Genomic DNA, 27089 nt, shown 5'->3' on the forward strand with positions numbered 1-27089 from the left:
TGAGGGAAAAAAACTAAACCGTTTTAAGCTGCTTATGGTGAATGTGATAAATGTTTGATGAGGATCCCCTGTGGGATCCCCTGTGCCTTTTCACAGGAGCATGCATGTGCTAAAACCCAGATTTCAAAATTAGAGAAAAGTACTGTGTTCTGTTCTTCAAGTGGTGCTGATGTTCTTTTTAATCAAGCTAATTACTAATGGGAGACTTTATTTTTGGACAGAATATGATTTCTTGCCATTGAGTGGTTTGAACACCCACACAGTGCACCACCACACGTCTGTCACAGATCAGGCCTGACGCAGACAGCGTTTTCCACAAGAACCACGTGTGAAAGAGGGAAAACAAATGCCGAAGAAGAAAAAGAAGGAGAGGTGAAGAGGGTGAGGAAGAGGAAGATGAAAAAGGAGGAGGAAATGTTTAAAATCACCCTGGAAACCCTACAATTTGCACTGTAAAATATGTTTATGACCCAAAACTTCAATGCAATGTATCTTCTAGGCAAATAGGTTGATATCAATATATGTTAGTATTCATATAGATTTAGCACCTCTTCTTTCCAAATACTTACAGGATGGGCATATAAATTACACCAATCTGTGTTAGTTCAAAAACACCAAAAAAATAGTACATTTATTATCAATTCTGGATGACACTACCTCACTGTTCTCCATTTGCTGAAACTGTACTGTAATATTGAATTTTGTTTTTCAGGGAAGATTTACAAGATAACAATTGATCTTATATTCTCATTTTCTCATTCTGTTCGTGCATGGAATGCTCTCTCTGTTCATCCTTTGAGAGAAGAGCGAATCACTCACATTGAAGGTTTGGAAGGATAATTATATTTTGGCATTATTTCCACAACAACATAAATGACCAAAGGCTACCCGCAGTTCAAAATGGATCTACAATGACTCAACTAGTGAAGGACTCGAGGAGATAGGGTTGGGTTCTACACTCTTAATATCAGTGGCTTATACCTAGGGCCTTAGGCATTCATTTCCCCTATCATTGCTTGCCTTGATCTTAATCAGCTGTAGTAAAGACATATCTGTGAATCATGTCAAAATACATTTAAAGAGACAATAAAAGTCGCACTTACATCTGTGCTTTAAAGGAAAGAAAACACTTTTTCTTTAGAATCAATCACTAAAATTGAATGGATTGGGCAATTGATTCTTAACAGCGTAGTTTCATACACCTTTCACTAAATACATTTCACTAAAGTCTGTCATGGTTTGAATTTTCATTGGTTTACATTTCTATGTAGGTTAACTTCCAGTGCCTTTGTTTAAATTAAGGGTGTCAAAATATTTCTGCAGGGACCCTAATGCACGATCTGGGACTGCCCCACCATGGCCAGGATTTGGAAGTATGTAGGCTATGCAAGTCCTGTGCTCTCTGAACTGATTGGGATTCAGTTGGCTCCGGAGCCCTGTTCATGTCTGCTGAATGATGCATCTTCATTGAATTTTTCATGATCTCAATGAAGGTTATTCATAAGTGGTCTAACATCAGCTAAAAGACAATTCTACAACTCTGACTTACCCTCAGATCTTAAATAGATACGGCTTCTTGCCCACCAAAATAGTGTACATCTAGATTGTACTACAGCTAGACAGCACAAAGCAAGACCAAGCGCAGTGCAGGATTGGACAGGGATCACTGCAGGCATTAATGAATTCCTGGGGGCATTAGCACTGAGTAATTTTGTATCAAGTGGTTTTGTGAGCATTTTTCTTTTAAGGGATGATATTGTGGTGATACTTTTTGCTAAAATTATGTTCTCGTTTTTATTGATTTGTTTTTTATTAATACTCATGTTTGTTATTAACTTAAGAGTTTTGGTCTTTTTATACTGCAATGTTTGAGTGTGTTTATAGTCACCACCAAATAAACAATTTGTAGAGTGTTATAGCTATGCAATGTCATATCTCACTGTGACCACAGTTGTTCAAGTGGCACAGATATGGGTGAACAAGCCAGGGGTTTCATCCAATTGCCAAAAAAAGGAGTGAATCTCACAGCTTGCTGGGCGGCTATGTGCCTGTGGAACTGCATAAGCCCTGCTGTTTATGCTGCAAGTGTATACTGTAAGTCTCTAGCATGTGTGCAAGTGAGCTGCATTTCTCCCATGTTAGTATGGGGATCACAGAGGTGAGACTGATAATCAACAACTGCACATTTGGAGGCTATAAAACCAAAGCATTATTTCCATTTCAAAATAATTAACAAAACAACATAAAAAACCCAAACAAACAAAACGCTGAAGGCAACCTAGCTTTATTGAGTATTGTCAGTCATATCCCGTCAGCCCATTTCCCACAGTTCATGTAGTGAGCCTGTGAGAATCCATTACCCATTTGACCTCTGTCACTCCCGGACATGCCAAGAATCCCAATGTTCCCGTCCGTGCAGACTCTGTACATGCTGGCATGTAAATGGAAAGAGGAGAGCTGCCCCAAACATAACACACACGTTTCCTAAAGGCAATCAGACTCAACTTAACTTCCACAAAACCATACACGCACTCACAGGTGGTACACAACAGGGCAACATCAAACCTCAGTGGCACAGATAGCAAAGGTTTAGAGGCTGTTTAGAGGAAGCTGGTCTGTGTAGATCTGAAATCTCACTCTGCAATAGGACATTTGAGATACTGGACAGTTCCACCCTGAGAATTTGTCCAGTTAAGACAGATCAAGGCACACCCTGATCCAGGGTCAGTAAACTGTATTACCTGTTTCTACAGACACTCGGTGGTATATAGCATGTGAGACTGCAACTACAATTGACATGGTTGTATGTATGTTAATATCTACTGTGAAGTTTTATCAGCGTGTATTGTGAAGTAAACACTTCTGTGGTAAAACTATAGCTTCTGTGAACCTACATGAATATGGATAGTTTTCTTGGGTGTGGCTCAGGGCGACTGATAAAACATTCTGAGTTTGTGACCAGGCGTCCATTCCCTGAGATCAATTTCCCCATAGATTGCTGCTGGGAAGCAACGCCTGACCAAGTAGCATCTATCAGGGAAAACAAACGTGCTACCCTTTTAATTAGAAACATGGTGGAGCACAGAGAGATAAATCGGCTCAGAGGTCCATCTGTAAACACTCATTACCCGCATTAATTTATAGCAAACGGCAGCAATTTCTATCAGGGCGACTCCGACACACAGACCTGCAGTTTCCACAGAGTCACACACAATCTGCAGCAGGGCTTCGGTGAGGGACAGATCAGCAATTGCTGTTTCAGCTTGCTGGCACAAACCCAAAGGTTGAATGACTGTCATCACAAAATATGTGGGCCTGGGTTTTCTGGGGTTTTGTGCTAATGTAACATTTAAGAAGAACTCTTCTCCGAAAGATACAAAATCACAAATGGTCTGCGGAGTATTTCATATAATTTCACATTATGGCTTTTCCCCCCAAATAAATATAATCACCCACCCATCCAAAATAATAAACAACAAATATTTAATTATTATTGTTATTATCATTTAATAAACTAACACAAGGAGGATGCAGGCCTACACAGCTATATCTGAAATATGTGCAGCCTGTCAGGCCACCTTCGCAAAATTACATTAACACATTTTCCAACAAACGAAAGTTGTGGGAAAAATGCTAATTTGCTTGTTTGCATAAAACATGGCACAAAAAAATAAATTATAACATACATGGGACATTGCCAGGGATATGGACTTTTATCAGGATAGAGACAATTAGTATCAAAGAATGAATTAAATGGTCCATTCCCCATAATTAATAAACAAACAGTAAGTTATGCCAAGAGAGATAATGGAGTGGCATTCATTGTTTGACGGGAAGATAAATGCTACCTTCCTTACATGAGATGCTTTAGAGACATAATTACTATTTGAACCTTTAAATACATTTGAAATTTTAAATGAATAACCTGCTGATATTGATAATGAACAAGAAACAAACACTTTTAAACAGATCCAAAAGCATGTGTTTGGATTGGAACATTTAATTCTAAACTGTTATGGATATTTATGTGTGTATTGTTTATGATAAGATGATGCAACTGGGAAACACTGTTACGCAATTACCAACACTGTGTTCTTTTAATCCCCCCAACTGGTGAAAATATTAATCTAAAAATAAATTTAGTAGCCTAGATTTTAACTTCTCTCTGGGGCAATTACAACAGCCTGAAAGCAGCAGATATTGCTGGGAATGATCATGTGGTTTCTTACAGTGCTATATACTAAAGTGGTGAACAAAACTAATGCCAAATCAACAACAGCACTGTGATTTATACTCAATTACTACCTGTACGTATTACTATGTTTGTATTTGGTTGACTGTCTATCAATACTCACTCAACATTAGTCCTACAGATAGCACAGCATGGAAGACAGTGTCCTCTGAAAGTCGGAGCAACATATTTCACCCTACATTTTCTGACAACATATAGACTAGTGTTCTCTTTATCTAAGACAATCAGCGAAGACACGACCGAGACTGGACATACGGATGAAGGCACATCCTGTCACCTGAGTGCAGACTTTCAGCAGCTGAACCAACCACTTTGCCAAACAACTTTACTTGTATTAGTAAAAATCAAAAAGTGGTTTTATTTACAGATGTGGTAGATCAGCTGTTTGACACAGTTCAGACATCCTGGACAGGGCTCAATCCTGCAGTTGCTTCGGCTGAGTCAATAATAAACCAGCAATACAAACTTGCAGATAATCCCTTGGGGGTTGATTTTTGGGAACACAGCAACAACCCATTTGAACAAAATCTCTACAGCTGCAGGCTTCATCATTTATCAAGAATAACCACAATCCGGCTGGCATAAATGTATCAAATATGCATAATGTTATACTCGCTAATTAGGCACATATATCATTAAATCTTAAAGGAGACACTGACAGTATTAATATTTATATACTAAATGAGTCGTGGAGAGGATTATTGTATGACTACAAGTGACTTTTACAGAAGAGAGCACAGAGACAGGAAGAGGGGACCAATCCAGAATAACTTTTCATGTCATCAATTGGAAGTGTTTCAAATATTTGTACATATTCCATGTTTGTGACAAACAGATCTATTCGAAATTAGGAACATATTTAGAGCCGCTTCAGACATTCTCTTTGCAATGTTTAAATATTTGAGAACAGTGATTTAGCAGGCATTTGGAAAGACAGAAACAGTTGCAGTCAGCTTTAAATATGCAGAATTGGAATTTTGACTGGATTGAACGGAGGTTAAATCGGGATGAATCGAATTAACCCCAGCTGTGTCTAGAACAGTACAATGTGCTCTAGTTGGATCCAAAGCCATATAACATGGACATACCATTGTAATTGACTAAAACAATGTTTCTCACCACAGCCCAGGCTCTGATGCTGTTCTCTTCATTGAAAAAGCCAGCCAATGGCAGGAGCCCTTCAAGATCATGGGGCAGTTAGCCACCCCCCTTCTGCTTGGCAATGACCTTGGAGGAGATGAGCAGTTCTACAAGGACAGGGATCACTGTGCAATCTCAATCCAAAATGTAGTCTCTTTCCTTTGGTGTTGCATTTGCAGATTTAAAGCTGTAGTCCGCACGCAAGCACATGCACACACAAACATACATACAACACAAACACACACTCAGATCTGAGTTCTGCCTGGATGCACTCACACCACCTCAAGCTCAACCTCTCCAAATCGGATCTCCTGTTTTTCCCCCACTCTTCCTCACCTTCTGCTGATCTCTCCATCTCAATCCCCTTGGAATCCACCACACTCTCTCCTTCTTCTTCCACTAAAAATCTAGGAGTCACCCTCGATCCTGCGCTCTCCTACACCCAGCACATCACCACGCTGACATGCACCTGTAGATTCTTCCTGAGCAACATACACCGAATCCGTCTCTTCCTCACCGACTACTCGAATCAGCTGCTCGTCCATTCACTGGTCCTGTCCCGCCTGGACTATTGTAAATTGGAAGTTGTAAAATGTATTATATTTTGAATTGCTATGTTTTATGTAAATTGAATTTGTAATGATTGATGCCTTTACTGAACTGTATTTTTGCACTTTGTTTTGCACTTATGTTGTAAGTCTCCCTGGATAAGGGCGTCTGCCAAGAAATAAAAATAATAATAATAATAATAATAATAATAATAATAATACAGGTGCTTTGTGACCCTCAGCAAGCTGTTTAATCATTGCTTGCAACTCTGTCACACAAATGAAATCAGTGCAAACCAGTTGATGGAAACAGTATGCAGTCTGTCCCTTACCCCATAGACCTGTAATAGATCTTGCCACTTTGGGGGCTCTTCAGCAGGCTGGTTGAAGGCCTTCTGAAAGCCTCCAGCCCCAGACACTGCCTATCCTCTTTGCAGTTCATTTCAGATAAACCTTATCTCAAACCTGTGTGTGCCAACCTCTCCCCGGCACTTAGTCTTTTGGTACACTACTGTTTTATTTTTTGCTGCAATACAGATATTTTTTAAATTGACATTACAAAACACACACACACACACACACACACACACACACACACACACACACACGGCCTGCCGATGTGATAAATCCTCCAATCAGAGATATGCAATAGTCTTCTTACTATCGCACGACCTTCAGGCGGTGTCGTCCAGACGCTGTAATATTAAGATTGTCTGCTCTGATTACGTTCTGCTCTTGCATTACAAGTAGAATATCTCCCTCTCTCTCCTATCAGACCCATCTCTCCTACCAGGCTTGTGTGAGTTTGCAGATGCATTTGATTGCTTTTTGGTATTTACTTTATGCCACCAAATGTGGCGTACATTGTAAGACAATACATTCGCACCACCATCGCCGCACTTGTATTTCAGAAATGATCGTTGTGCCAGGATAGAGAGATAGAGAGGGATGGTGCTGGCAAGGCTACTTTAACAGGGTGTTTACACTGTGGCTATTTTCAATGCTTCTTACTATTTGACATACACATACGCTATAGTGTTAATTGATACACGAAGGGAAATACATCTTAATACCTTCAGCCAAATTGTCGCCCTACTGACCTGAGGTTCTCAAAGTGTGGCCCCTAGAACCCCACAGTGCCCCGAAACCTCAAAGTTAGTAGGGGACAGCAAAGAAAGTATAGTAAGTGCCCAACGGTTAGGTTTTATTGTCTACATTTTAAAGTAGTTCTTCTCTCGATCACAGATTGGTGTCTCCAACTCTGACTGACCCTTCCTACACCCAGCACAGTGTCACAAAAAAAAAAGTGCAGAAGCAACAAAGCCACAGCACACAGTTATTATTATATTGTTTAGTATAAAGCCTTTTGGTGAATGTCCTTGTGGGTCCTCTTACAGCTACCATGTGTTAGCAGCAGAACACTAACTCCTCAGGGAAACTGCAGGATATGAGGACCTTGCCAGTGAGACTCCAGCTTGCTGCGGGTGTCTCTGGGAGCACAAACCGAAAACACAAGGACAGACATTTAAAAAGGATTCCCCCATTAGAGACCAATCTTCTCTCAGCAGCCCCCTCACTGGATTATCTAAGGGGAGTATAGAGTGTATCTACAGCGTCAGGGCAGCACTTGGTCTGCAGATTGCAGATTGCTGATTGCTTCTGAGAGTCAGATTTCAGTCACCCAATTCTGACATATACACACACACACACACACACACACAGTCCAGCAAGGGTATTGCATTCCTCTTGGCTAGTCGACCAGTGCAGTGGTGTGCAGACAATAACACAGTACCTCAAACCATCACTAACCGCATATCTGCATTGTATTAAATACCCTAGTGATCCAATCCATACAGCATATACAAAGCCTACCCTTGCTTTTTGGAGGTTAATAACGGGGCATTTGGTGCTTTGCAAAATACTGTCACAGCTACTGACCAGCACTCTTCTGGTCATACAGAAGAGAACAGTGCTCTTAATGGGGAAGGCATGCATTTGTAAGCGTGGCTCATTCTCCAGCAAATTAAATGTGTCAAGCCATGCGGAATAGACCCAAAGACACGTAGGCCTATACAGCAAATAGATTTGCATATAGATAGTGGTGTACAAAATGGTGGCAAAAACCCCATTGAAATGTTTGAAAATATAACAATATATGTTTAAAAATACAAATATGATAAATATTGCTTCAGACAGAAGTGAATTTCAGGCCCAAACTGAAATGTATGACATGAGGTGCATATGTGAATGTGTATCAGTGTGTGCCTGGAATATAAATATCTTGCATAAGAATTCAATCTTACATTTTCAAATGCAAATTCCATCCATCCATTTTCAATAACCACTAACCCGGCAAATAATAGTTTCCATGAAAATATACTTTCACTATATGATCCTAGGTATGCCTGCTACTGTTCCACACATGCCTGCTGAAAAAATTAAATAAACAAGCTGTCAGGATATCGCTGACGTCAGTGGCGAGCATTTGCCCTGGGCTAAGACGTATTTGCATTGAGAAAGACTCTTTCTTAAAAGCACAGTCACTTGCTCTCAGTGGATTGTCACATGCAGTTGAACGGCAATGATCGAGAAACAAAACTCCATCTTTGCCAGAGTGATCTATTTGGTCACATTTCAGACCTCAGTGGACGGGGATGCGTCACGGCTCATAGCAAAAATGGGCCACACTGTTACATCTGCCCCTCCCGTGATTTGCCACCCTGAGCAATTAGTGCACTCCATTATGCCCCGGGCAACAGTGGCTACGTCAGTGGATTAGTTGCATGATTTCTTAAGAGCGCCCTAAAGAACACATACACGCAGCCCAACTTACTCATTTGCTTACTTATTATCAAAGAGCCCTATCAAGCCTTTTCTTACATGATCCCACAGTTAGCTTCAAACCAGCTCCAGACCAGCAATGTGTCTAGTTGCTTTCTGGTGCTTCAGGAGCAGCCCTATCTCTCTCGTAGCTTGTGACCAAAACTGAACAGCATATTGCAAAGGAGGTCCGACCAGGATCATTTCTGGCCCATTTTCACATCACCCTTGATTTCAAAAGATTTCACCCTAGATAAGATAATCTCTAACAAGCTAATCGATAATTCTTCTGCACTCACTAGATTCTACATATCTCCCTAAAATGTGCGTCATGAGGGGTTATAGGTCATTACAGCATTTAGAACAGTATCCGCAAATACAGCAAAGAGAGGACCCACTAAAGTTCAGAACTGTAGAGGATTGTATAATTGAGGTGATCAACCCTGGTCCTGGAGAGCTACAATCTAGCAGGCTTTGGGAACAATTATGTTTTGATCACTTATTACTGAGCAGTTATGTGTAATTTCAAGAACAACTGGAATGTCAAGATGTCAGCTGAAGAATGTGATGTCAAGAACTCAATTGAAATCTTTTGAATTGCAAACAACTTGCTAAACTGATAGGTTAGATTCGTTTATGAGTTTTTTTCATGTACAACTTAAAGGTAATAATAATATTTTATTTATGAAGCGCTTTTCATTTCACACAGAAATCACAAAGCTCTGTACATTGGGAACAATTTCCTTTCAGTTAATGATTATAAACAATTAAAATCAAAGACTAGACAATAAGTAAACTTAATATAGAACAGACAAAATAAACCACAACAAAATGTAAACAGAAGCCAGCTGGTAAAAATTAGTTTTCAGCCCAGACTTAAAGGGAGTGATGGTTTGGGACATATGAAGAGGGAGGGGAAGTTCTTTCCAGAGCTGGGGGCTGAGGGAGAAAAATACATGATACCCCATTGTTTTAAGGCGAGTCTTTCAGAGAGACGTTTGATAATTTGACTGAAGTAGACAGAGAGACTGTTTGGGACTGAAAATATCACTAAGATAAGGAGGACCAGCGGCATAAAGGGCTTTAAAATCTAACAAAAGGATTTTGTTTTTAATTCTAAATTAATGGGAAGCCAGTGAAGGGAAGCTAGTACAGGGGTGATGTAGTTCCTGTGATGACTCCAGCATCACTATTCTGCACAAGCTGCAACTTCTGGATGGCTTTAGAGGGCATGTCACCAATGAGGCCATTACAGTAGTCAAGTCTGGAGGTGATGAGAGAATTGACCAGTTTTTCAAGATCAGAATTCGAAAGTATAGAACGTAAAAAAGGTGAACTGTGAAAGCTGCTGGATTGCAGCCATTCCAAGACCAGGGTTGGCTACTGCTCGAATTTAACACAACTGACTGGTTAAACCCTTTTCTCAAAGATCCTCTATATCTTATATTCGTAAGCATTTGTAAGATTTCAGCCTTCCAGATGAGGTGACATCTTTAATAGCATTCCATAATACTGGATACTGGAGCCATCTGTTATCCCATATGTAACCATGTTAAAACTAGCATTAAAATGTTCTGTTTAATTAACTAAACGTCAGTAAGCAGAGCTGTCTAGAACTCCTCCCCCTCCGAAAACATCTCCCGTCAAAGATAAGATACATCAATCAGGCCCCAAAAAACTGGAAGCAATCTTCTACTCATTACAACTCCCACTCAAGATGTGAAATACTGTGCTTTTTCATAGTTAATTAAGCTGCGATAAAACTATCACTTTGCAAGTGTCTCCACTTAATATGCAGCTTATATTAATGAACTGCAAGTTCTACTAGAGAACAGACCCTAACCTCAGCTGACTGCATTTTTTTTTATTTCACAGCTCCTTTGTCACAACACTGTAAATGCAGCATAGGTTCATAAACCCAGACAGACCATACAAGTGTGGGTCATACAATTCTTGGACTCGAAGACTCTTCTGTATGAGCTCCTTTAAAGAATTGAATCCTAACCTTTGCCAAAATGGAAAGTGAATCTGAAGTGCAATGTAGTCTTTTTAAAGGAGTCCTATGAGCACAGACACTGACCCTGCCAGCAGAAGAAGACATCCAGCCTGATTCACTTACCCATCAGTGTCTTGGAAGTTCACGTTGACCCTCTTGGCTGAACCCAACAGCTCTGGAGAAAGAGACAGAAAAGGATAATGATTAGCAACAAAAAAGCATCCAAAAATATCTGAGACTGGAACAGAGGAGACCCCCTACAGCAACAACAACCCTTTCCCCTCCCCCACCCAACCCGTCTCCATCTCTATACATTGAACAAGGTTGATTTGGTTAGACTGACATCATTCCCCTGGACTTTGAAGAGTTTGCATCCCACAGATACATGACTACTGTAACATAGCTCCTTCAATATCAGCTGGTCCTGTGGCCCTGAGGGAGACTGAGTAAGAGGTACTGGTTCAGTAATACTTGGCAGTTAAATCCTCTTTAAGTACAGGATACACACGGCTCAGATCAGCCCCACCATGTGCTGCAGCCCAGCGGCTTCTAACCAAAGGTCTGGCAGGGGGGGGTTCCGCACAGATTGCCTTGGGGGACTCTAAAATAAAAAAAACTAGCATGTTAAATCAACCATCTCTCTCAGTAGTCAGTTTAGGAAAGTGCTTTATTCACAAACGTATTCAGAGTCAGTTAGCCTGCAGAGGTGCCTTTAATATTTTATGATGAAACGTTTGGATCGTAACTGTAATAGTAATGAGCATATCGCTTTGAAGTGTGAAAGAGGGGATCCTTTCAGAAGCAATATTTAGAGACGGGCCACCCGTGTAAGAATCAAATCTGAGGAGACAAAATAACAGTCCGATGGAAATTGCACAGGATCGGAGAAGAGTGCAGTGCTACTCTTTGGCATGGGTCAAAGTGGTCTGCTCTGAGCTGCTGAGGATGGTCATTTGTGCCACCTAGTTCCTGGGCTGACTAATGACAAACTGGAGAGGGCTTTTTGTTCAATCCTAATTCCACTTTAATTCAATCTAGTCAATTTTAGTTCAGAGGCAGAGATTTTCAATTCCAATTTGCGATTCCAGTTCCAACACTAGAATTGAAGTGGAACTGAAATGTAATTGACCCCATCTCTGAAGATCACAGAGGTGTGAGGGAGCTTGTGGTGAACAACACCCAGAGAGCCAGAAGCCAGGAAAAACAAGGTATCCTGGAGAAAAGTGAATAAAACGCACACAGCACAGTCAGCTGAGATGGGAATCATCTCCAGATGTGGCCAGTGTTTCTCCAGCAGAGCACACTATCAATACAGCGTGTGCAATTTGTGGGGTGAGTATGGGGCACCTGGCCAGCAAAAGCAGAGATCAAATAAGACGGAGAGACAGGGCTGAGAGGTTGTTCTCAAACTGTTCTACATTTTTGTGCTTGAACATGTACTTGCTGTGGCAATACGTCTGATTATGTCATGTCAATAAACATTTTTTTTTCCATTTGAGAGACAGAGAAGTCATTTCAAACTGTTCATATAAATGTCTGTCGGTAATACTGTTGAAATAGTTTTGACATGATTTCTGAATATCATACCAAGAAGTTATTAAAGTGAAAGAGATTACAGAAAAAATAGAAAGTGATAGATGTGTATATGTATGTATAGCCATTGTATGCATATATGCATAAGTACATATGTATATGTGTGTATATATATAAATATATATATACACAGGTATGCATGTATATAAGTACCTACTGTCCACATATTTTCACTGCCTTATCGCACTTCCTGTGTTCACAGTGGGTATAGATGTAATATTTATTGTTACTGTTGTAATATGATGTATTACTGATGTATATGTAATTGCTTCGGCAATACTACAAATGTTTGTCATGCCAATAAAGCACCTTTTGAATTGAATTAAACTGATTGAGAGAGAGAGAGAGAGAGAGAGGGACGGAGAGTCTGCAGCCCAGAGCCTCTTCCTGTGTGTGTACTACCACAGAACAGTGCACTCTGCCAGCAATCACCAGACTGGAAAATATGGGCAAGGCTGGAGTCCACCGGCTCCTAATCTGTCTTCACCCCAGCCCTGTGAGCAGAGGCACCATGCTACAAGCCTGCCCTGGAAAACATTTTCCACATCAGCATCACTGCTAAATATGTTCCTCCATAATCCAGCACTGATGTCAAAGTGAAAAACAGCAGACTGTAGTTTAAACCATGTCCCCCTGAGGATGCTGCTATAACACAATGCACTTACAACCCCTCATCTGGCGTTACGTCTGAGTCACTTAATTGCATTTGGTTCTCTAGTTGTTTTTCAGAGCTTTATAACACAGGAACTGGCACTGTCATGTTCTCCTTAGTTGACCATTGAATTCCACTGCAAATCACTTCAGAAGATGCTTTTGTTGTCGATTTGGAAAGAGGCTAGGATGGCTGAGTTAGTATTTGGCGATTAACACTGCAGTTAGGATCCAAGTCAGGCTAGAGAAGGAAATTAAAGTTACAATCTCCAGGCAGAGCAGACAGAGGATAAGTCACTTTTCTAACCCCTGGAATTTCATAAGCGGTGGCTCTGCTTTGCCGAGTTCTGTGCCTCCGATTATTAAAGAGAGAGTCATACACTTGTCTTCAGACATACCATAATGTGGGGTATATTCAATATGGAATTAGTTCTGTTGGAAGGCTGTGCACAGTTTTCAACTTGCCAGATACAGGCTTTGGAGTTGCCAAGAAAGCTGCAACAAGTGGATAGCACGGTCCACCAGTTCTTAGCAGCACCGGCCAGTATCTTTGTGGATCCTGTTGCTCTTATGGGGAGTGTGGTGTGACCAACAGATGTCTGATTTCAGATATATGAATCAGGTCCAGTACTCCAGTATTCTTATAGTCTAGCACATTTCACAGTTCAAGCATAGTTGTAACATTCAGACTGAGACGGTCTGTAGTCAAAAGAATACAATGATGGCTTATAATTACGGTATTCTCATTATTTAGCTGTATTAGGCACGCACTCTTGTGTTCCAAGTTTACAGTTTTCTGAGAGCTGCAAAACCTTCTATGGTGTTTCCACTCGATACCCAGGCCGTTTCAACAATATTAGCCAAAGTCATAAGTGTCAACCATCCACCTAAAGTAATGGCAGATTCTGCACACAGCTGACCTGTGAAACTCTGCTGCTTGGTCTTAGTTAGCCCTCTCTGGAAGCTGTACAGTCTCAGTTAATCCTTTAATCAAGGGAGAGACTTTTTGCCTGTTTTGTCAAATTTGGCTAAAAGAGATCGCTGTATGACCTGATGCAAGGAAGCAGAGGATGTGATGTCACAACAGTTTCTGTGTCAGCTGTGTGGCCATTAAACAACAGATACTTCACTGCACTGTAGAGGGAATGTTCCCCTGGGTCATGTTGCTCATAAGTGGCTTTTACTTTTACAAAGGTACAGCTGCAAATGAGCCATCTAGTATGAACAATAAGAGGACATGGCCAGTCTCATTGCATAATTGCCACAGTTCATGACAGCACAAAAAGTCAGTGGCAAAAACTACAGATGTAGCCTACACTGGCTGTCCTCATGTACCTGTTACGAGCCGACTTCTCCCAGAGGCTCTTGACTGCTCCCCAAGGTAATTAAACAGTGATCCCTTTAAACAGCCAAGTGTAATTAATTCCTGTTTGTCTGATTGCTGATTGTGCATATTTTTGTTTCCAGTCAGATAACTGAAGAAAGCCCCCTGCAGATACAGCTGTGCAATGTTGCTATTTTTGTACATCTATTGGCACTAGAATATTCCTCAAGGGATTTTTTTTTTTTAAGCTTTGGTAATTAGATAATGTCACTAACCATTTTTATGCATTTGTCATCTGGCTAGGTCTGTGGCCAGGACTGAAAACAGCATGCAGGATACCAACAAGCCTAGCGAATACAGACAAACCCTTGTGATGCCTTGAGAACAGCTACCCTAGTCAGATTAGCTTCAAGGATCATCAGACAGATCTTCCTTTGATTTGTAGCAGGCAAATTTTACTTCTTGAGTAGCACTGTTGGTGCATGCATGAATTTTTCTTCAGATTTTGTTGTTTGTTTTGTTTTCTATTTTAAAAAGCAGCTGATGAATGGCCCCAGGGAACATCAGGGGTGGGGAATGGCCTGTCCTAAGATTGACCAGTAAAACTGAGCAAAGCAAGAATAGGAAAATGTGGTCTGCAGTGTCTGTGTTGGGTGCACGAAGAACCCTTTGAAAACATGTACTGCAGTACACCCTGATAACACCACAGTCAATTGTTAGAACAGAAAACCATGGCTTAGAAAATCACATGCATGGGAAAGCTGGAAAATGACCTAGCAAATTTACTGCATTCAACTTTCAAAAGGGAATTTCTAATGGCATGCCGTAGTTGGCATTGCTTAAGAATATAACAGCATGGTACAGTTTTAGAGTCTTATTTAATCCTGATTTAGTGTCCCAGAGCATCTCTCCAGGAAAGCAGAGCGAAAACACAGTAGACTCTGAAGACTTGATGAAACTCGCCCACCGTCATCCCCGACACCCCCACCGTCAGCAGTCTGGGTCTCAGTGGAAACCAGTTATCACTTGATCCCCCTCCTCACTGCCGCCCATCTGTCAGCCATTTATGCTGTAGAGAAGTTGGAAAGACTCGGAACAGCCCTGAGAGACTCACACAGTGCCTTTTAATATCCAACGCACGATTAAACTCGGATCCCGACTCCATGTCATTCCTGCTTCGCAGCTCATCCCCGACCACGTGGCCCAGCTGCTTCAACCAGTGCAGCTAACATCAAGCACAAACGGATGGTCTACACTGGCCAATCACAACACTCTGCCACGTCAGCACAGCACCCACACAGACATCAGCCTGATCCTGATCACGGTTACTGCCAGTGCTCGAACACTGTGTGGGAATAGAGGCCGTTCCCCTGCAGCAGCAAACTCATATAAACTACCCACCACACACCCCCAGACAGTGAAGCTCAACCACTATTATTATAATCATGAATATTTGAGTGTTATTATTATCATTATCATTATTAATGTGAAATCTCCAATTATTTTCCCAGTTTCCATCCTAATTTCAAATTGCCAATTAACCATTTTTTCAGAAGTGCAAAATGCAGTTCTAGCACTGCAAGCCCAGATTGCCCAAAGCCCTGCTATTACAGAGGACTTGGTGCAGCTGGAAACTGCTAACAGCCTGAAGCTGCAAGAGCTTGAGGAAAGCCTTGGGGAGGGGATGGTGTTTGAGGAAATGGGGATTGGCCAGCAGACTCCTGTCCCCAGGTAACACTTCAGCCAATGTGAGCTGCAGGAATTTCATTACTAAAGCCAGAAGTTGTATGAAAAAGGAGGGCACTCAAAGGGATAAAACTAAACTTTATTTTATTGCTTTTCATTTGTACTTATTTATATTTGACGTCTTATTTAGTTTAAGCCTTTCAACAGATAGCAACAGAGTCTTTTCAGTATGCTGACCTAAATATTTGAATACGCAGCCATAAAATGAAGTTTTATTTGACCCCTTTGAGTGTGATCCTTCTTCATATATACAGTACTTGATTATTTTGGGATCACGCACCGCTACACCTTCTTGATCGTTTTCTGGATACGCTTGTGCAGCATGGTCTAATATTATGGATTTATAAAGATAGAAGCAGCACAGCTGGGATCAGAGACCAGGCTATAGAACAACACCATGCACCCTGGGTGGAGGCCTCTACTGGATACACCACCAGAGATCTTCTTTGACCAATCACCTTGGTCGTTGACCCACAAAGCAACTGGTCGTGACAGGTGACAAATCTACCGGATTCCCCACATCTCTGTCAGTCTGTGAGATGCCAAGAGCGACTGCCTCTTGAAACACAATGCAACAGCACGGCCCCAGTAGGACAGATCATGGGCCTGCCCTTGAACTACCTCTAGCAAGTGAGCATGAGATCCCACTCTGGAGCACTGATCTGCTCTACTGAAGAGCACAAGAGGTCTGAGTCAAACCTCAGCAAGGAACACTATACCCCCTCAGAGGGTGCTGAACGGGATTTGTCTTAATTACCAGGCCAACATTTCCAAGGAAAATCTAAGCCGCTGTAGCTTTCTTTCGCTGACAGAGTGTTGCAGTAGACCCCTCCCACCCAGCACTGCACGATTGCACTGTGTTGTCACAAAAATCGTTTTATGTGAAACTACAATAGGGCAAACACACACGCCTTGACTCCCAGATATGTAAAATGCTGTGAGAACGAAAATAGAATTTTGTAGCAACATAACCAGTGTTTCTGTAACTGTTTATTTGAGGTTACTTCTACAGCTGTGACAAATTTGTGGAATCACATTGCGATAAAGGATGTTGTTAAATAATGTGAAAAACAGTACCGATTGAATTTATGAGGTGTATATTTATTTATAGCAGATGTGATTTCAGTAAAAACATACAAAATACATGCACATTTCTAAAGTTACTATTACTAATAGCATGTTTAAAGCATCCTGTACTAGTAATGTCATAAAACAAATATAGCTCTGTTATTTTTCTGTAATGTCTGACAGACTGAAAACAATGTTATACAAAATGTTCTGTAGGTTATGTATGTACCACAACCAAACACCAATTTTACAGCAATGTTCTGTAACACTGTGTGTAGCTGGGTCTCTGAGGGCCAGGGGACTTCTCTTGAGCCTAATATGACTGTATTGTTAAATAACATTCAATGTTGGCAGAAGACAAGGCTTTTAATGTATTATTATCCAACATAAAAATAAGATTCAGTGGGTGTTAACAGTTCTCAATAGCATTGCAAAGCTGGTGGCTCTGTTGCAGTCAGTAAAGGCACCATGGCTTCCCTTTTCGTGATACCCCTGGCTGGCAATAGATGGTACCTTGATTTAGTACATGGAACCCACTGCTACAACCTTCGACAACAATAATATGTAAAAAAAAACATTAGCAGCCTCAAAACACAATGAATTGGAATGCATCTGGAATCCCCGCTTCAGTTTTTTTCCAATTAGAAAGATAGTGTCACAAAAACCTCTAACATCATCCAATAACTTACTTGCCAAGCCTATTATCTTGTTTATATGATGTTTCTTTATTCGTAGATAGAGGCAAAGAAATATATATATATATATTCCCTGTATACACATCTAGACTTTCTTTTATTCTGATCATTAGTGCTGTTCCGGATACTGCAGCTAGTCAATTCAGTTTTTTCCTTTCTTTCATTTTTGATCGGGCCCCAGGGACACACACACACACATTTATAACTCAATTTGAAAACACTAAGAGTACAAAAAGAACAAAAATATGCGGTTTTGAGACTGTAAATCCATTTTGTATTCTTTGTACGTTGATTGTTTATGTGCTGCTCTCACTCAATATATTGGAGTAGGGAAGGGGAGGCCTAGGATTGATCTTTCATTACCTGACAAAAAATGGTGTGCAAGACTGGCTGGAGGTGGGAGCTGTGAAACAAATACTAAAATAAAAATAAATAACAATTAGTAGAAAGTAAGAAGAAGGTATAGCCTAAAGCATTTGCTATTAAAAGCCTAGGTCTACTAAAGTGGTTTGTTCTAAAACAACCAATAAACCACAAACCCTGTGTTCAATAAGAGCTCGGTTCAATGCACACAACCTGAACTCAATCCTGATGTCACCCTGCAAACTCATTCCCACTATAATTATTTTTTCAGCTCTGTGGCACTATGCTCCAATCTCTCTGAAAATACTCAAGCAACTGAGAGGATGCTTGTTTATCAGAAGAACACAAATCTACTGAACTCAGCCTGACTGAGAACAGAGAGCAGACGTATCACACATTATTCCCTGCAGCTGGAGGCGCCGTTCCTTCAGAAAAATGTGTCTGTCAGCACGGAGAGCGATGGAGGAAGGCCTGAAATAGACAAAGGAGAGGAGAGAATAGGACACAAAAGCCACAGCCAAAGAGAGGTGGCACTGTTGCTCCAAGTGTCAGGTTGGAAAGAAATACAAAACTGAATCAATTTCCAGTAGACTTGGAGAAAAAAAATGAAAAAATAAAATAAAATCATGGAGAGGGAGGGGTGTGAAACTTTTCCTTGAAGCGGGGGAGGTGGGTTGGTGCCTTCTGGGTTTTGTTCCAACTTGGCAGAAGTTGATATAATAAGGTGATATAATTACATGATAAACTGGATTAATTTAATAGTTCTCTCCAGTGTGTCCTGTGGGCACTGCATCTTGAGTCATACTGTATCTAAAGCCATCAACCGTGTGGGAAAAAAGAGAAATCTTAAATAAGGCTAATTGAGTAAATAATTACATTCATTTAGCAATTGAGTAATGCAGCTGGATTGAAAACCAGAGGACAGTGCATCGCCATCCCCCTGGACCACAGCCCAACACCCCTGTGCTAGGATACCCACACTGCTCACTTCCCAGAAGGCCAAGGGAAGCAACATCAAGGACATATTCAATCTGAGAGCGAGGCTGAAGGAGGCAGGGAAAGAGGTTTGCGGGGAGGAGAGAGATTCAGAAAGCAAATATGACCCAGAGAAGCCTGAAGAATGGGAACTGTTAAATAAGAAAGTACCATAAAGTTTGAAACTGCCCTCCAGAGACCAATTCTATGGCTTTTATTTCCCACTACAGATGCAAGGGAAAGAAAAATGTAACAAATTAGAAAATGCAACTCGATGCCCCTTCAGCTCTCTATACACGCCGTCAGAGGACTAACAGAGGTGGCAAGAATGCACATTTAAACCTCAAACGGGGAGGACTGAACTCGAAGAAGATTTAGGAGTTTAAGATTGTCTACTGAATATGGGGGAGCGATTTACAAAAGCCAAAAGGATTTATCGATACATTAACCCCTTTCACACAGAAACACTTGCCGGAAATTTTCCGGCAAGGGTCCTAGTCTAATTGCCGGCAAATTCAGTGTCAAGTCCTTGCGTGTAACCAATCAGAATAGGGGCAAATTTTTGCGACCACAACACGACAAGGTTAAGCCACCTTTGAACAAGAATTTGTGACCATAATGAGAAACAGACAGGGTTGTTAGAAATGGCAGAGGTTGAAAATAATATAGTCATAGTAATTCTGAGTGTTATTGAAGAACCTACAGGTTGGCGTTTGTAATGCTAACTATTGTCAAGACATGTCAGAAGTTATGTACCAATAAATAATACAAAAGATATTATCTCTATACAGGCAAACGTGTTACCCCCTCACACTGGGTTAGTTTCAAACAAAGTCAGTTCGGTTTGTTTGCTTTGAAACAATGTATCAGTGTGCTCGCCATTCACACTTGCCTTGTGTACAAACATGCTCAATTCGTAACTCGGGTTCGTTTTCTTGATTCACTTCCATGTTTTCTCAGGACTCCGATAATATTGCAATAATCAAGTGAGCTTGGTTCCTTTTGTATTAATAAAACACAGGATATTTACATTTTACATGATTAGTGCATATAAGAAATGGCAGCATAACGCGTACAATAACAAATACATATGACTACATTGTATTATTTACTGTATATTTCCTATACACGTGTGTAATTTGTAAAGTGCATTATGCTTTGAACTGTACTGTAGATTTGCACTTTGTATTGCTCTTATTTGTAAGTCACCCTGGATGAGGGTGTATGCCAATGAATAAATAATAATAATAATGATGTCAATAAAGTTACTACATGTAGTTTAACACATTTGACTACTTCTGATACAACCAAATAATACACGGGCGCGTTCACATTGTGCAGAATGTGCGCAGATCTGACCAGCAAAGCAATTCATTTTCATAATCGTATGACAACAGACAACAGCAGTTATACAGAACACAACAATAGGCTACTATATTTGGAATATCATAATCAGCGTTGCGCTGCTGAATGGTGATTGTTTTGCCTATATACAAATATACAATAACACAGTAGTGTGACTTCTAAATATCCATCTCTGAGCATTTTACTGCTACTGCCAAATCTTTAAAGAGGAAATGATCGCACTTGTACAAACACGTCCAGAGTGCTGGTCCGGGTCTCCTCTCCAGATCCACGGGCTTGGTCCCAGGGCCACATTTTCCGGCATTCAAACCCAGTGTGAATGGGGGGCAACAGGAAAAAAGCAGGCAAGCGTTGCCGGCATTTCAGTGTGAATGGGGCTATTGTCACAAGTGTAGGATTTTAAGTAAGGCTGAACTCAAGCAATGCATTTGTAACCCCTACTGTAGAAGTTTGAGGGCAATTTTAAATGCAATAAAGACATCGGTGCCCTGGAGAGAGTTCAGTGAAGAGTAGATTGGAGTAATCCTGGGTCTCAAAGGATTATCCTAACACAGACTGGGTTAAAGGAACCAAATCTCTTTAGCCTTAAACAGTGATGACTATCAGGGGAGTTTTTCAAAATCCCAAACGGGAATATATAGCATACACATCACAGGGAAAGTCGGGACATTTTCCATTCGCTTATGACAGTTCAGTGTAGCATCATAATAAAAGATCTCATAAAATGGGGTAGGATTGACCATATAGTAATGTATCTGAAGGGTGTCGCAGTATGGGGGGGAATCTATGGTGTGCCACTCTGACTCTGGGGATTCCCTCTGAGTTAAGAGGTCAGTGGAAGGCCAGCTCTCAAGGGATGCCCCCACCCGTCACTCCAAGGGTCACCTGCACATGTGCCCCCCCTGGGAGAGAACCCATGCTTCAATCACAGAGCAGTCCAAAGTCCACCACCCCTTCCCACCTGCCCCACCCCCCCTGGGGGTTGAGGGCTCCAGTTGACTGGGGGCCCCCCTGCAGGAAAACAAGCCCCTCCACACTGTGTGCTGATCCTTAATTCAAATCCCCCCCTTCCTTTACAGATGGGAACACCAGCACTGGAGGGCAATAATGGGAGGTGAACAGTACTGGAGCAGAAGCACTGATATTAATGCAAAGGGGTTGCAGGCTGGTCTTGTGGTAAAAAACAAAACAAAAAACGTCCTCTTGTAAAATTCATCAGACTCCAATGAGATAGCAATCCAAATCCAAGCAGCGAACACAAATGACTTGCAGGCATCCTGGTTCCCTCTTGGAGAACAGCAGGTGGGCAGAACAAGCATCTGACAGCCAGCCTCCTTCTCCAGGCCTGACCCTGCCTGGCTAGGAGAGACTTGTTTACTGCATGTCTGTTTATTACATACATTGCAGCAGCCTGTAATGGGGCCAGCTTAGGTAACAAGCTGATTACACCCCCAAAAGCATTTGTAATGTAATATCGTCCGCTATTAAGACATCAGTTTTGTGTATCGAACATTACTTCATCTTAAGTACAAACACCATATACATAATGTGTATTCCTAATCTTTTGATGTTTAAATAGACAGATATTCTTATCCTGCCTAATGCAATGTCCCTTTACATAACTTCCTGATGAAAAATGATTGCATGAAAATTTTCAAAATCACACCTGCTAGACCCATTTCAGCAGATTTAAGACAAAACAATTGGCAGACTGAGTCCTCAAGTCCAGACAGCGCTGGTTCCAGGCTGGGCTGTTTTATAGCCAACTATGACAAGGGTTCACCACTGGCCACACAACTGCCCAATGCTGTGGGCGGCTGCATCCGCTAGGGTTTCCTCAGTAGGTTACAGGTTAGCAGTTCAGTTCACAAGATTCTTTAGTTCTCCTACATAGGCTGTGGACATGCAGTGTGAAATGAAGCACACATTTTATAGAACGTGTGTGCATGTGCGTGTATACATACGTGTGTTTGCTGCCTACATCCCTCCCATGTTAAGCACATGAGTCATTTCAAGCAAAGTTGACGATTGGTGTTTCCAAGTTGGGATGGTATAAAAAGTGAAAAACTAATAAACAGACAAGGGGCAGGGAGACTGGTGCCTGCTGAATTATATTATTGATTATGTTATACAGTTAGCTGGAGGAAGGAAGGAAGGATTTTCAAACAGGCAGTACAAGGGAGCCCCCTGGGGTCCTTGCAATCCCATCTCGCACATCTGGGAGTGTGTCTGTAATTAACTACAGACGACCGGCAGCTCACTGTCTGACTGAATTCACCCTACACACATACAGGCAAAGTTTCTACATAACAGAATATGCTTCACTCCACATGCATGGAGAAAAGACTGATCTGACAAATGCAGTCTTTGAAATAATAGTGATGGGTTTTAATTTTTAAATTGAAATAAAAAAAGGTTTTGTTTGATCAAATGAACTGTGCATGTCAGAGACTGCGTCTGCCTGTGCAGATGAGATGGACAGGGGCAGATGGTTGGCCCCAGTCCCAACAGAGACCTTCCGGCAAACTCTCGTTAATATACGGCTATTGGACTTGGCAGCAGAGCCCTGCTAGTTAAACACAGAACAAGATGGATTTCAGGGTTTCTGTCCTTTGCACTCAAAGGGAACATTAGGAAAGTGCTTACCTAAACAAGGTAAGGGCTGACACATACAAGACATTATTCCCTTCAAATTTAACTCCAATAAAACTTAAAATCTAATTAGGCAGCAGACAGGCTGCAGTCTGAGTGTTGCAGGCGCTGTACATATACTCTGATGCTACGGATGGATGTGCAGAGCAAACTTTTGTCACTTGTTTCCCTTTACAATTCACAGAGGTCACCTCTAGATGCACTAGAAATATAAGCAAAAGTCTCATTTTGGCATGTTGACTAAAGTAGCCAAATGTTCAATTTCAGGAACAGTAAAAAATGCATTTAATACACAGACACACAAACACATACATATAACCTCATTTCTTTTTTCTTTTTATCCATCTCAATTCTTAATTCAATTTGGTCACTACTACAAGCCCAGGTCAGGAAACTGTGTCTTCTATTATTCCATAATGAATTAAAAAACTGAAAACTTTGGCATTTGATTCTTTCTTGCTTTTTTCTTATACCCTCCTAATGTGGAACTGCTAAAGAACTCAACTCACCACTCTGACCTCTGTGTTTCACGTGGGATGAATGTAGGCAGCAAACATATTCACATGCCTCCCCCCCCAAAACCACCTGCTAGCAAGCCATACACTTCCATCCACACTGCTAACAGCAAAGTTACAGCCCTGTAGGGAGGAGTGCTGAAACTCTCACGGGTAACCCTGCACCAGGACCCAGTAAGCTTCAGGAAACCCTGGACAATTCGAGCCCATTCCTCCCCAGCGGCGCTTAGCCCATTGGGGAATCACAATCACATAGCCCAGCCAAATATGTACATTGATTGATATGTTTGTGGTAAGGTAATGGAGTATACAAATGCCTTTGAAGTTCAATTAAACTCAGAATGCACTAATGAAATTGAGTAACTGAGTACCCCCCTCAGGTAAGCAATGCCAGTTACATAGAATGAGTCAACAATCAGCCGCTAACAAGGATAATCCGTGACAAAACGTCTGACTTGTACACAGCAGCCTTGCCAATAACCACAACACATTGCGGGCATTCCTCTCATTCTTAACAATTCCTCATTCTTCCCCTCTAACCTACATTATAGCTTACCACACATTGAGCAGCACCAGCTAAATCAGAAGACACCCACCTTGGGCTCCACAGACAGCTGTATTTCCCATGAGTCAAGGTAGATCCATGATACCTTCACACTGGCAAGGAATTGCAGGCTTCGAGAGAGGTATAATATTTACGTGTCCAACAATCGACTTGCAAAAGAGGGTTATGCGGTGTTCCTTCTCCTCCCAACCAGGCGGATCACATCGGGGGCTTGCAATGATTATTTCTGTTGTTACTGGGTGACTGTCTGCTGAAATAGCAAACTTGGAGGTGGAGGGGCAGTGGGGGTGAGTGTGGAGGGCCACGATCGGAATCTGCCCTGGCAAAAGTATTCCAGCTACGTGGCTGCGGTTTAATGTTTGCACAGATCACTCCGGGCCCCAAGCCAGAGAACAGGGTTGGTTATTTTCCAGTGCAGTGCAAGAAATAGTGCCACCTGTGCCCAGCCCGTTTGAGGGAGCACATCCCCAGTGGGTATCGTCCACAGGCACAGACGGTTCCTCTAGACGTCAGGCTGGAGGACTTCGATAGGAAAGTGTCGCCCAGCCAGAGATCACCTGCCCTCCGATACCAGCGCTCCACCACACTGGACCCGAACCTCTTCAAAATGCCCAGGGAAATCTTTCTGTGCACCACAATTCCCCAACAGGTCAGCTGCCAAATACAAGCCACTATAATTCCTAAGCTGCATTCCTGTCACAGGTGACCATACTCCCTAATAAAGAGAATTTTCTGCAGGAAGGCCAACTCTGTCAGTTGGAACCTATTGAGTGAATGAATATCCGTAAAGGTAAATGTTCCCACCGTGTAGCAAGAGCTTTTTGTGTTCTGTTATGCCATCTCTCTCTTCTCTCTCTTTCTCTCTCTGTGTCTTGTTCTCTCGCTCCGTGCAGCAGTGAAGCTGACACGAGACACTGATGCTGAGAGGAGGAGGTGGAGGAGGAGGAGGAGGAGGAGGAGGAAGGAGTGGGTTTTGAGATCAAGACTCCACAGGCAGGCTCTTGCCACTACTACACCAGCTGCCTTTTTGGCGTTCACGGCAGATACTCTGTTAGCAGCATCCCTGCACAAGCAGACAGGTGCTAATTAAATATCTACAGAGCGCTCATTAGCTGCTGAATGGGCTCCGGCCTGAAAAACCGCTCCGCATCTGCCTGAAATACATTGCCTTATTTCTTTTATTTAAAAAATAAAAACAATACATACTTATTTCCATTCTACTGGCAATGTTTAGGTGGAACATTGATTTTGTGATATTGTTAATTGAATAGGTGCTTGTATTGATCTAAGCTCTAAGTTAGTCAAAAACACTGTGCAGACACTATGAAACCCACTGCTGTGAAGTGGCTTAATGGCTGACAAACAGATCACTGCAGAGTGACACTGACAGCTTTAATCACCTACCTATGAAGTGCATACACTAAACAAGGGCCACACATTTCTTGAAGCTAGCAACAGCCATTAGCAGGTGCTGTACGGCAACTCTCTGGCAGGCAGTGTGGAAAGAGATTAGTCAAACTCTGGCTGCCGGTCTCTTCCTCCTCTCCTCTTCCCCCAGCCAGTTCTCTCTGGCAGCGCTCTTACAGGCTCTGCCCAGGAACTCGCTAATTCTGAGTCCACCCCACCTGTGCCAATCTTCTCAATTTTTCCACAACACTTTCCTTACTTGGGCTCCTCCAGATTTCAGAGCAGTTCAGATATTCTGGCTGATTAGTCTCTGCAGGAGATCCCTGAGGAGGTCTCAGAATAAACTCATGAACTTCATCTATCCTGCTTTTCTTTTGGCCACACAGCAAAAATAAAAGGCACGGCAGCTCCATCAGGAAGAATATGTTTCAGACATCCAAAGTTTTCAAGTTTTCCCACTTCAAACTTCCATTTCTTCCATTTGTATCTGTTCCTCCTGCTTCAGTAGTTTTCAGTTTCTCACATGGTCTCACATTGTGGGGTTTACAAAGAGATCCATACACTGCTTTTTGACCTGGATTGCAACTTCTGAGAATTTGTGAATCGGAGAACTTGGAAACACATTGGACATCTTGTGAGCACACCTGGTGTGTATGTGCATGGTTCATTACTGCCATGATGCCTTTTAAAGGACTGCACACAATGTTACAGAGGTCTTTACTTGCCATCACATTTAACTGCTACATAATTTTGGGTTTTGCTGGAAACCTGTAATACGGTCTTCCTCGCACAGCGTGAATGCCTCTCTGAAGTGAGTAACTCAGTGTGCCCCACAGAGAGCAGACATCCGCTATCACTCAGGCCAGATATTAGGAGAGGACTCGTGCTCTGATGAACCTGAGCGGCAAGGAGACTATGCTACAATCATCTGTATCTGAGACTGGAGATCTGACGATTCTCATAGCTGAAAACTAGACTAAACCAGATGGCCCCATAATCCAGGGGAAGTGAACAATTCTATATAGCTGCTCCCAAAATGAAAGGGAGTACTGCATCAACTGAAGCTGAAAGTTGGAATAAACCGAGAGTGTGGCGTTTCCGAAAGTAAGAGTTTCCAAAGTAATTTTTGTAATTAAAAGAATGCAAGGTCAAAGTTGATTTGGTACACTTTATTTAATTTATCATTCTGTTCTTGGTTTAGTTCCTCCTAATGAACTACTACTGATTATTTATATTTCTTGGCAGAGGCTCATATCCAGGGCAACCTACAGTTGCTACAACTGATCGCATTATTTTACGATTACCCAAGTATACAGCTGGGTTTTCACTGGAGCAATGTAGGTACAGTACCTTGCTCAGGGGTACAAAAGCAGTGCCTCACACCTGGGATTGAACCCATGACCCTCGACTTTAG

The 27089-nt window shown here is 41.8% G+C and overlaps 1 protein-coding gene across 1 annotated transcript in view; it reads right to left on the reverse strand.

Annotated features, from left to right (window-relative positions):
- caskin1 (CASK interacting protein 1) overlaps positions 1–27089 on the reverse strand; it is a 155604-nt gene that overhangs the window by 61634 nt on the left and 66881 nt on the right. The window contains exon 2 of the mRNA XM_066689405.1: positions 10880–10931. Coding sequence (XP_066545502.1) covers positions 10880–10931 — 52 coding nt within the window. The remainder of the gene's footprint in view (positions 1–10879; positions 10932–27089) is intronic.

The sequence above is a fragment of the Amia ocellicauda genome, chromosome 17, assembly GCF_036373705.1.
Source record: "Amia ocellicauda isolate fAmiCal2 chromosome 17, fAmiCal2.hap1, whole genome shotgun sequence".
In the NCBI taxonomy this organism is placed as follows: Eukaryota; Metazoa; Chordata; class Actinopteri; order Amiiformes; family Amiidae; genus Amia; species Amia ocellicauda.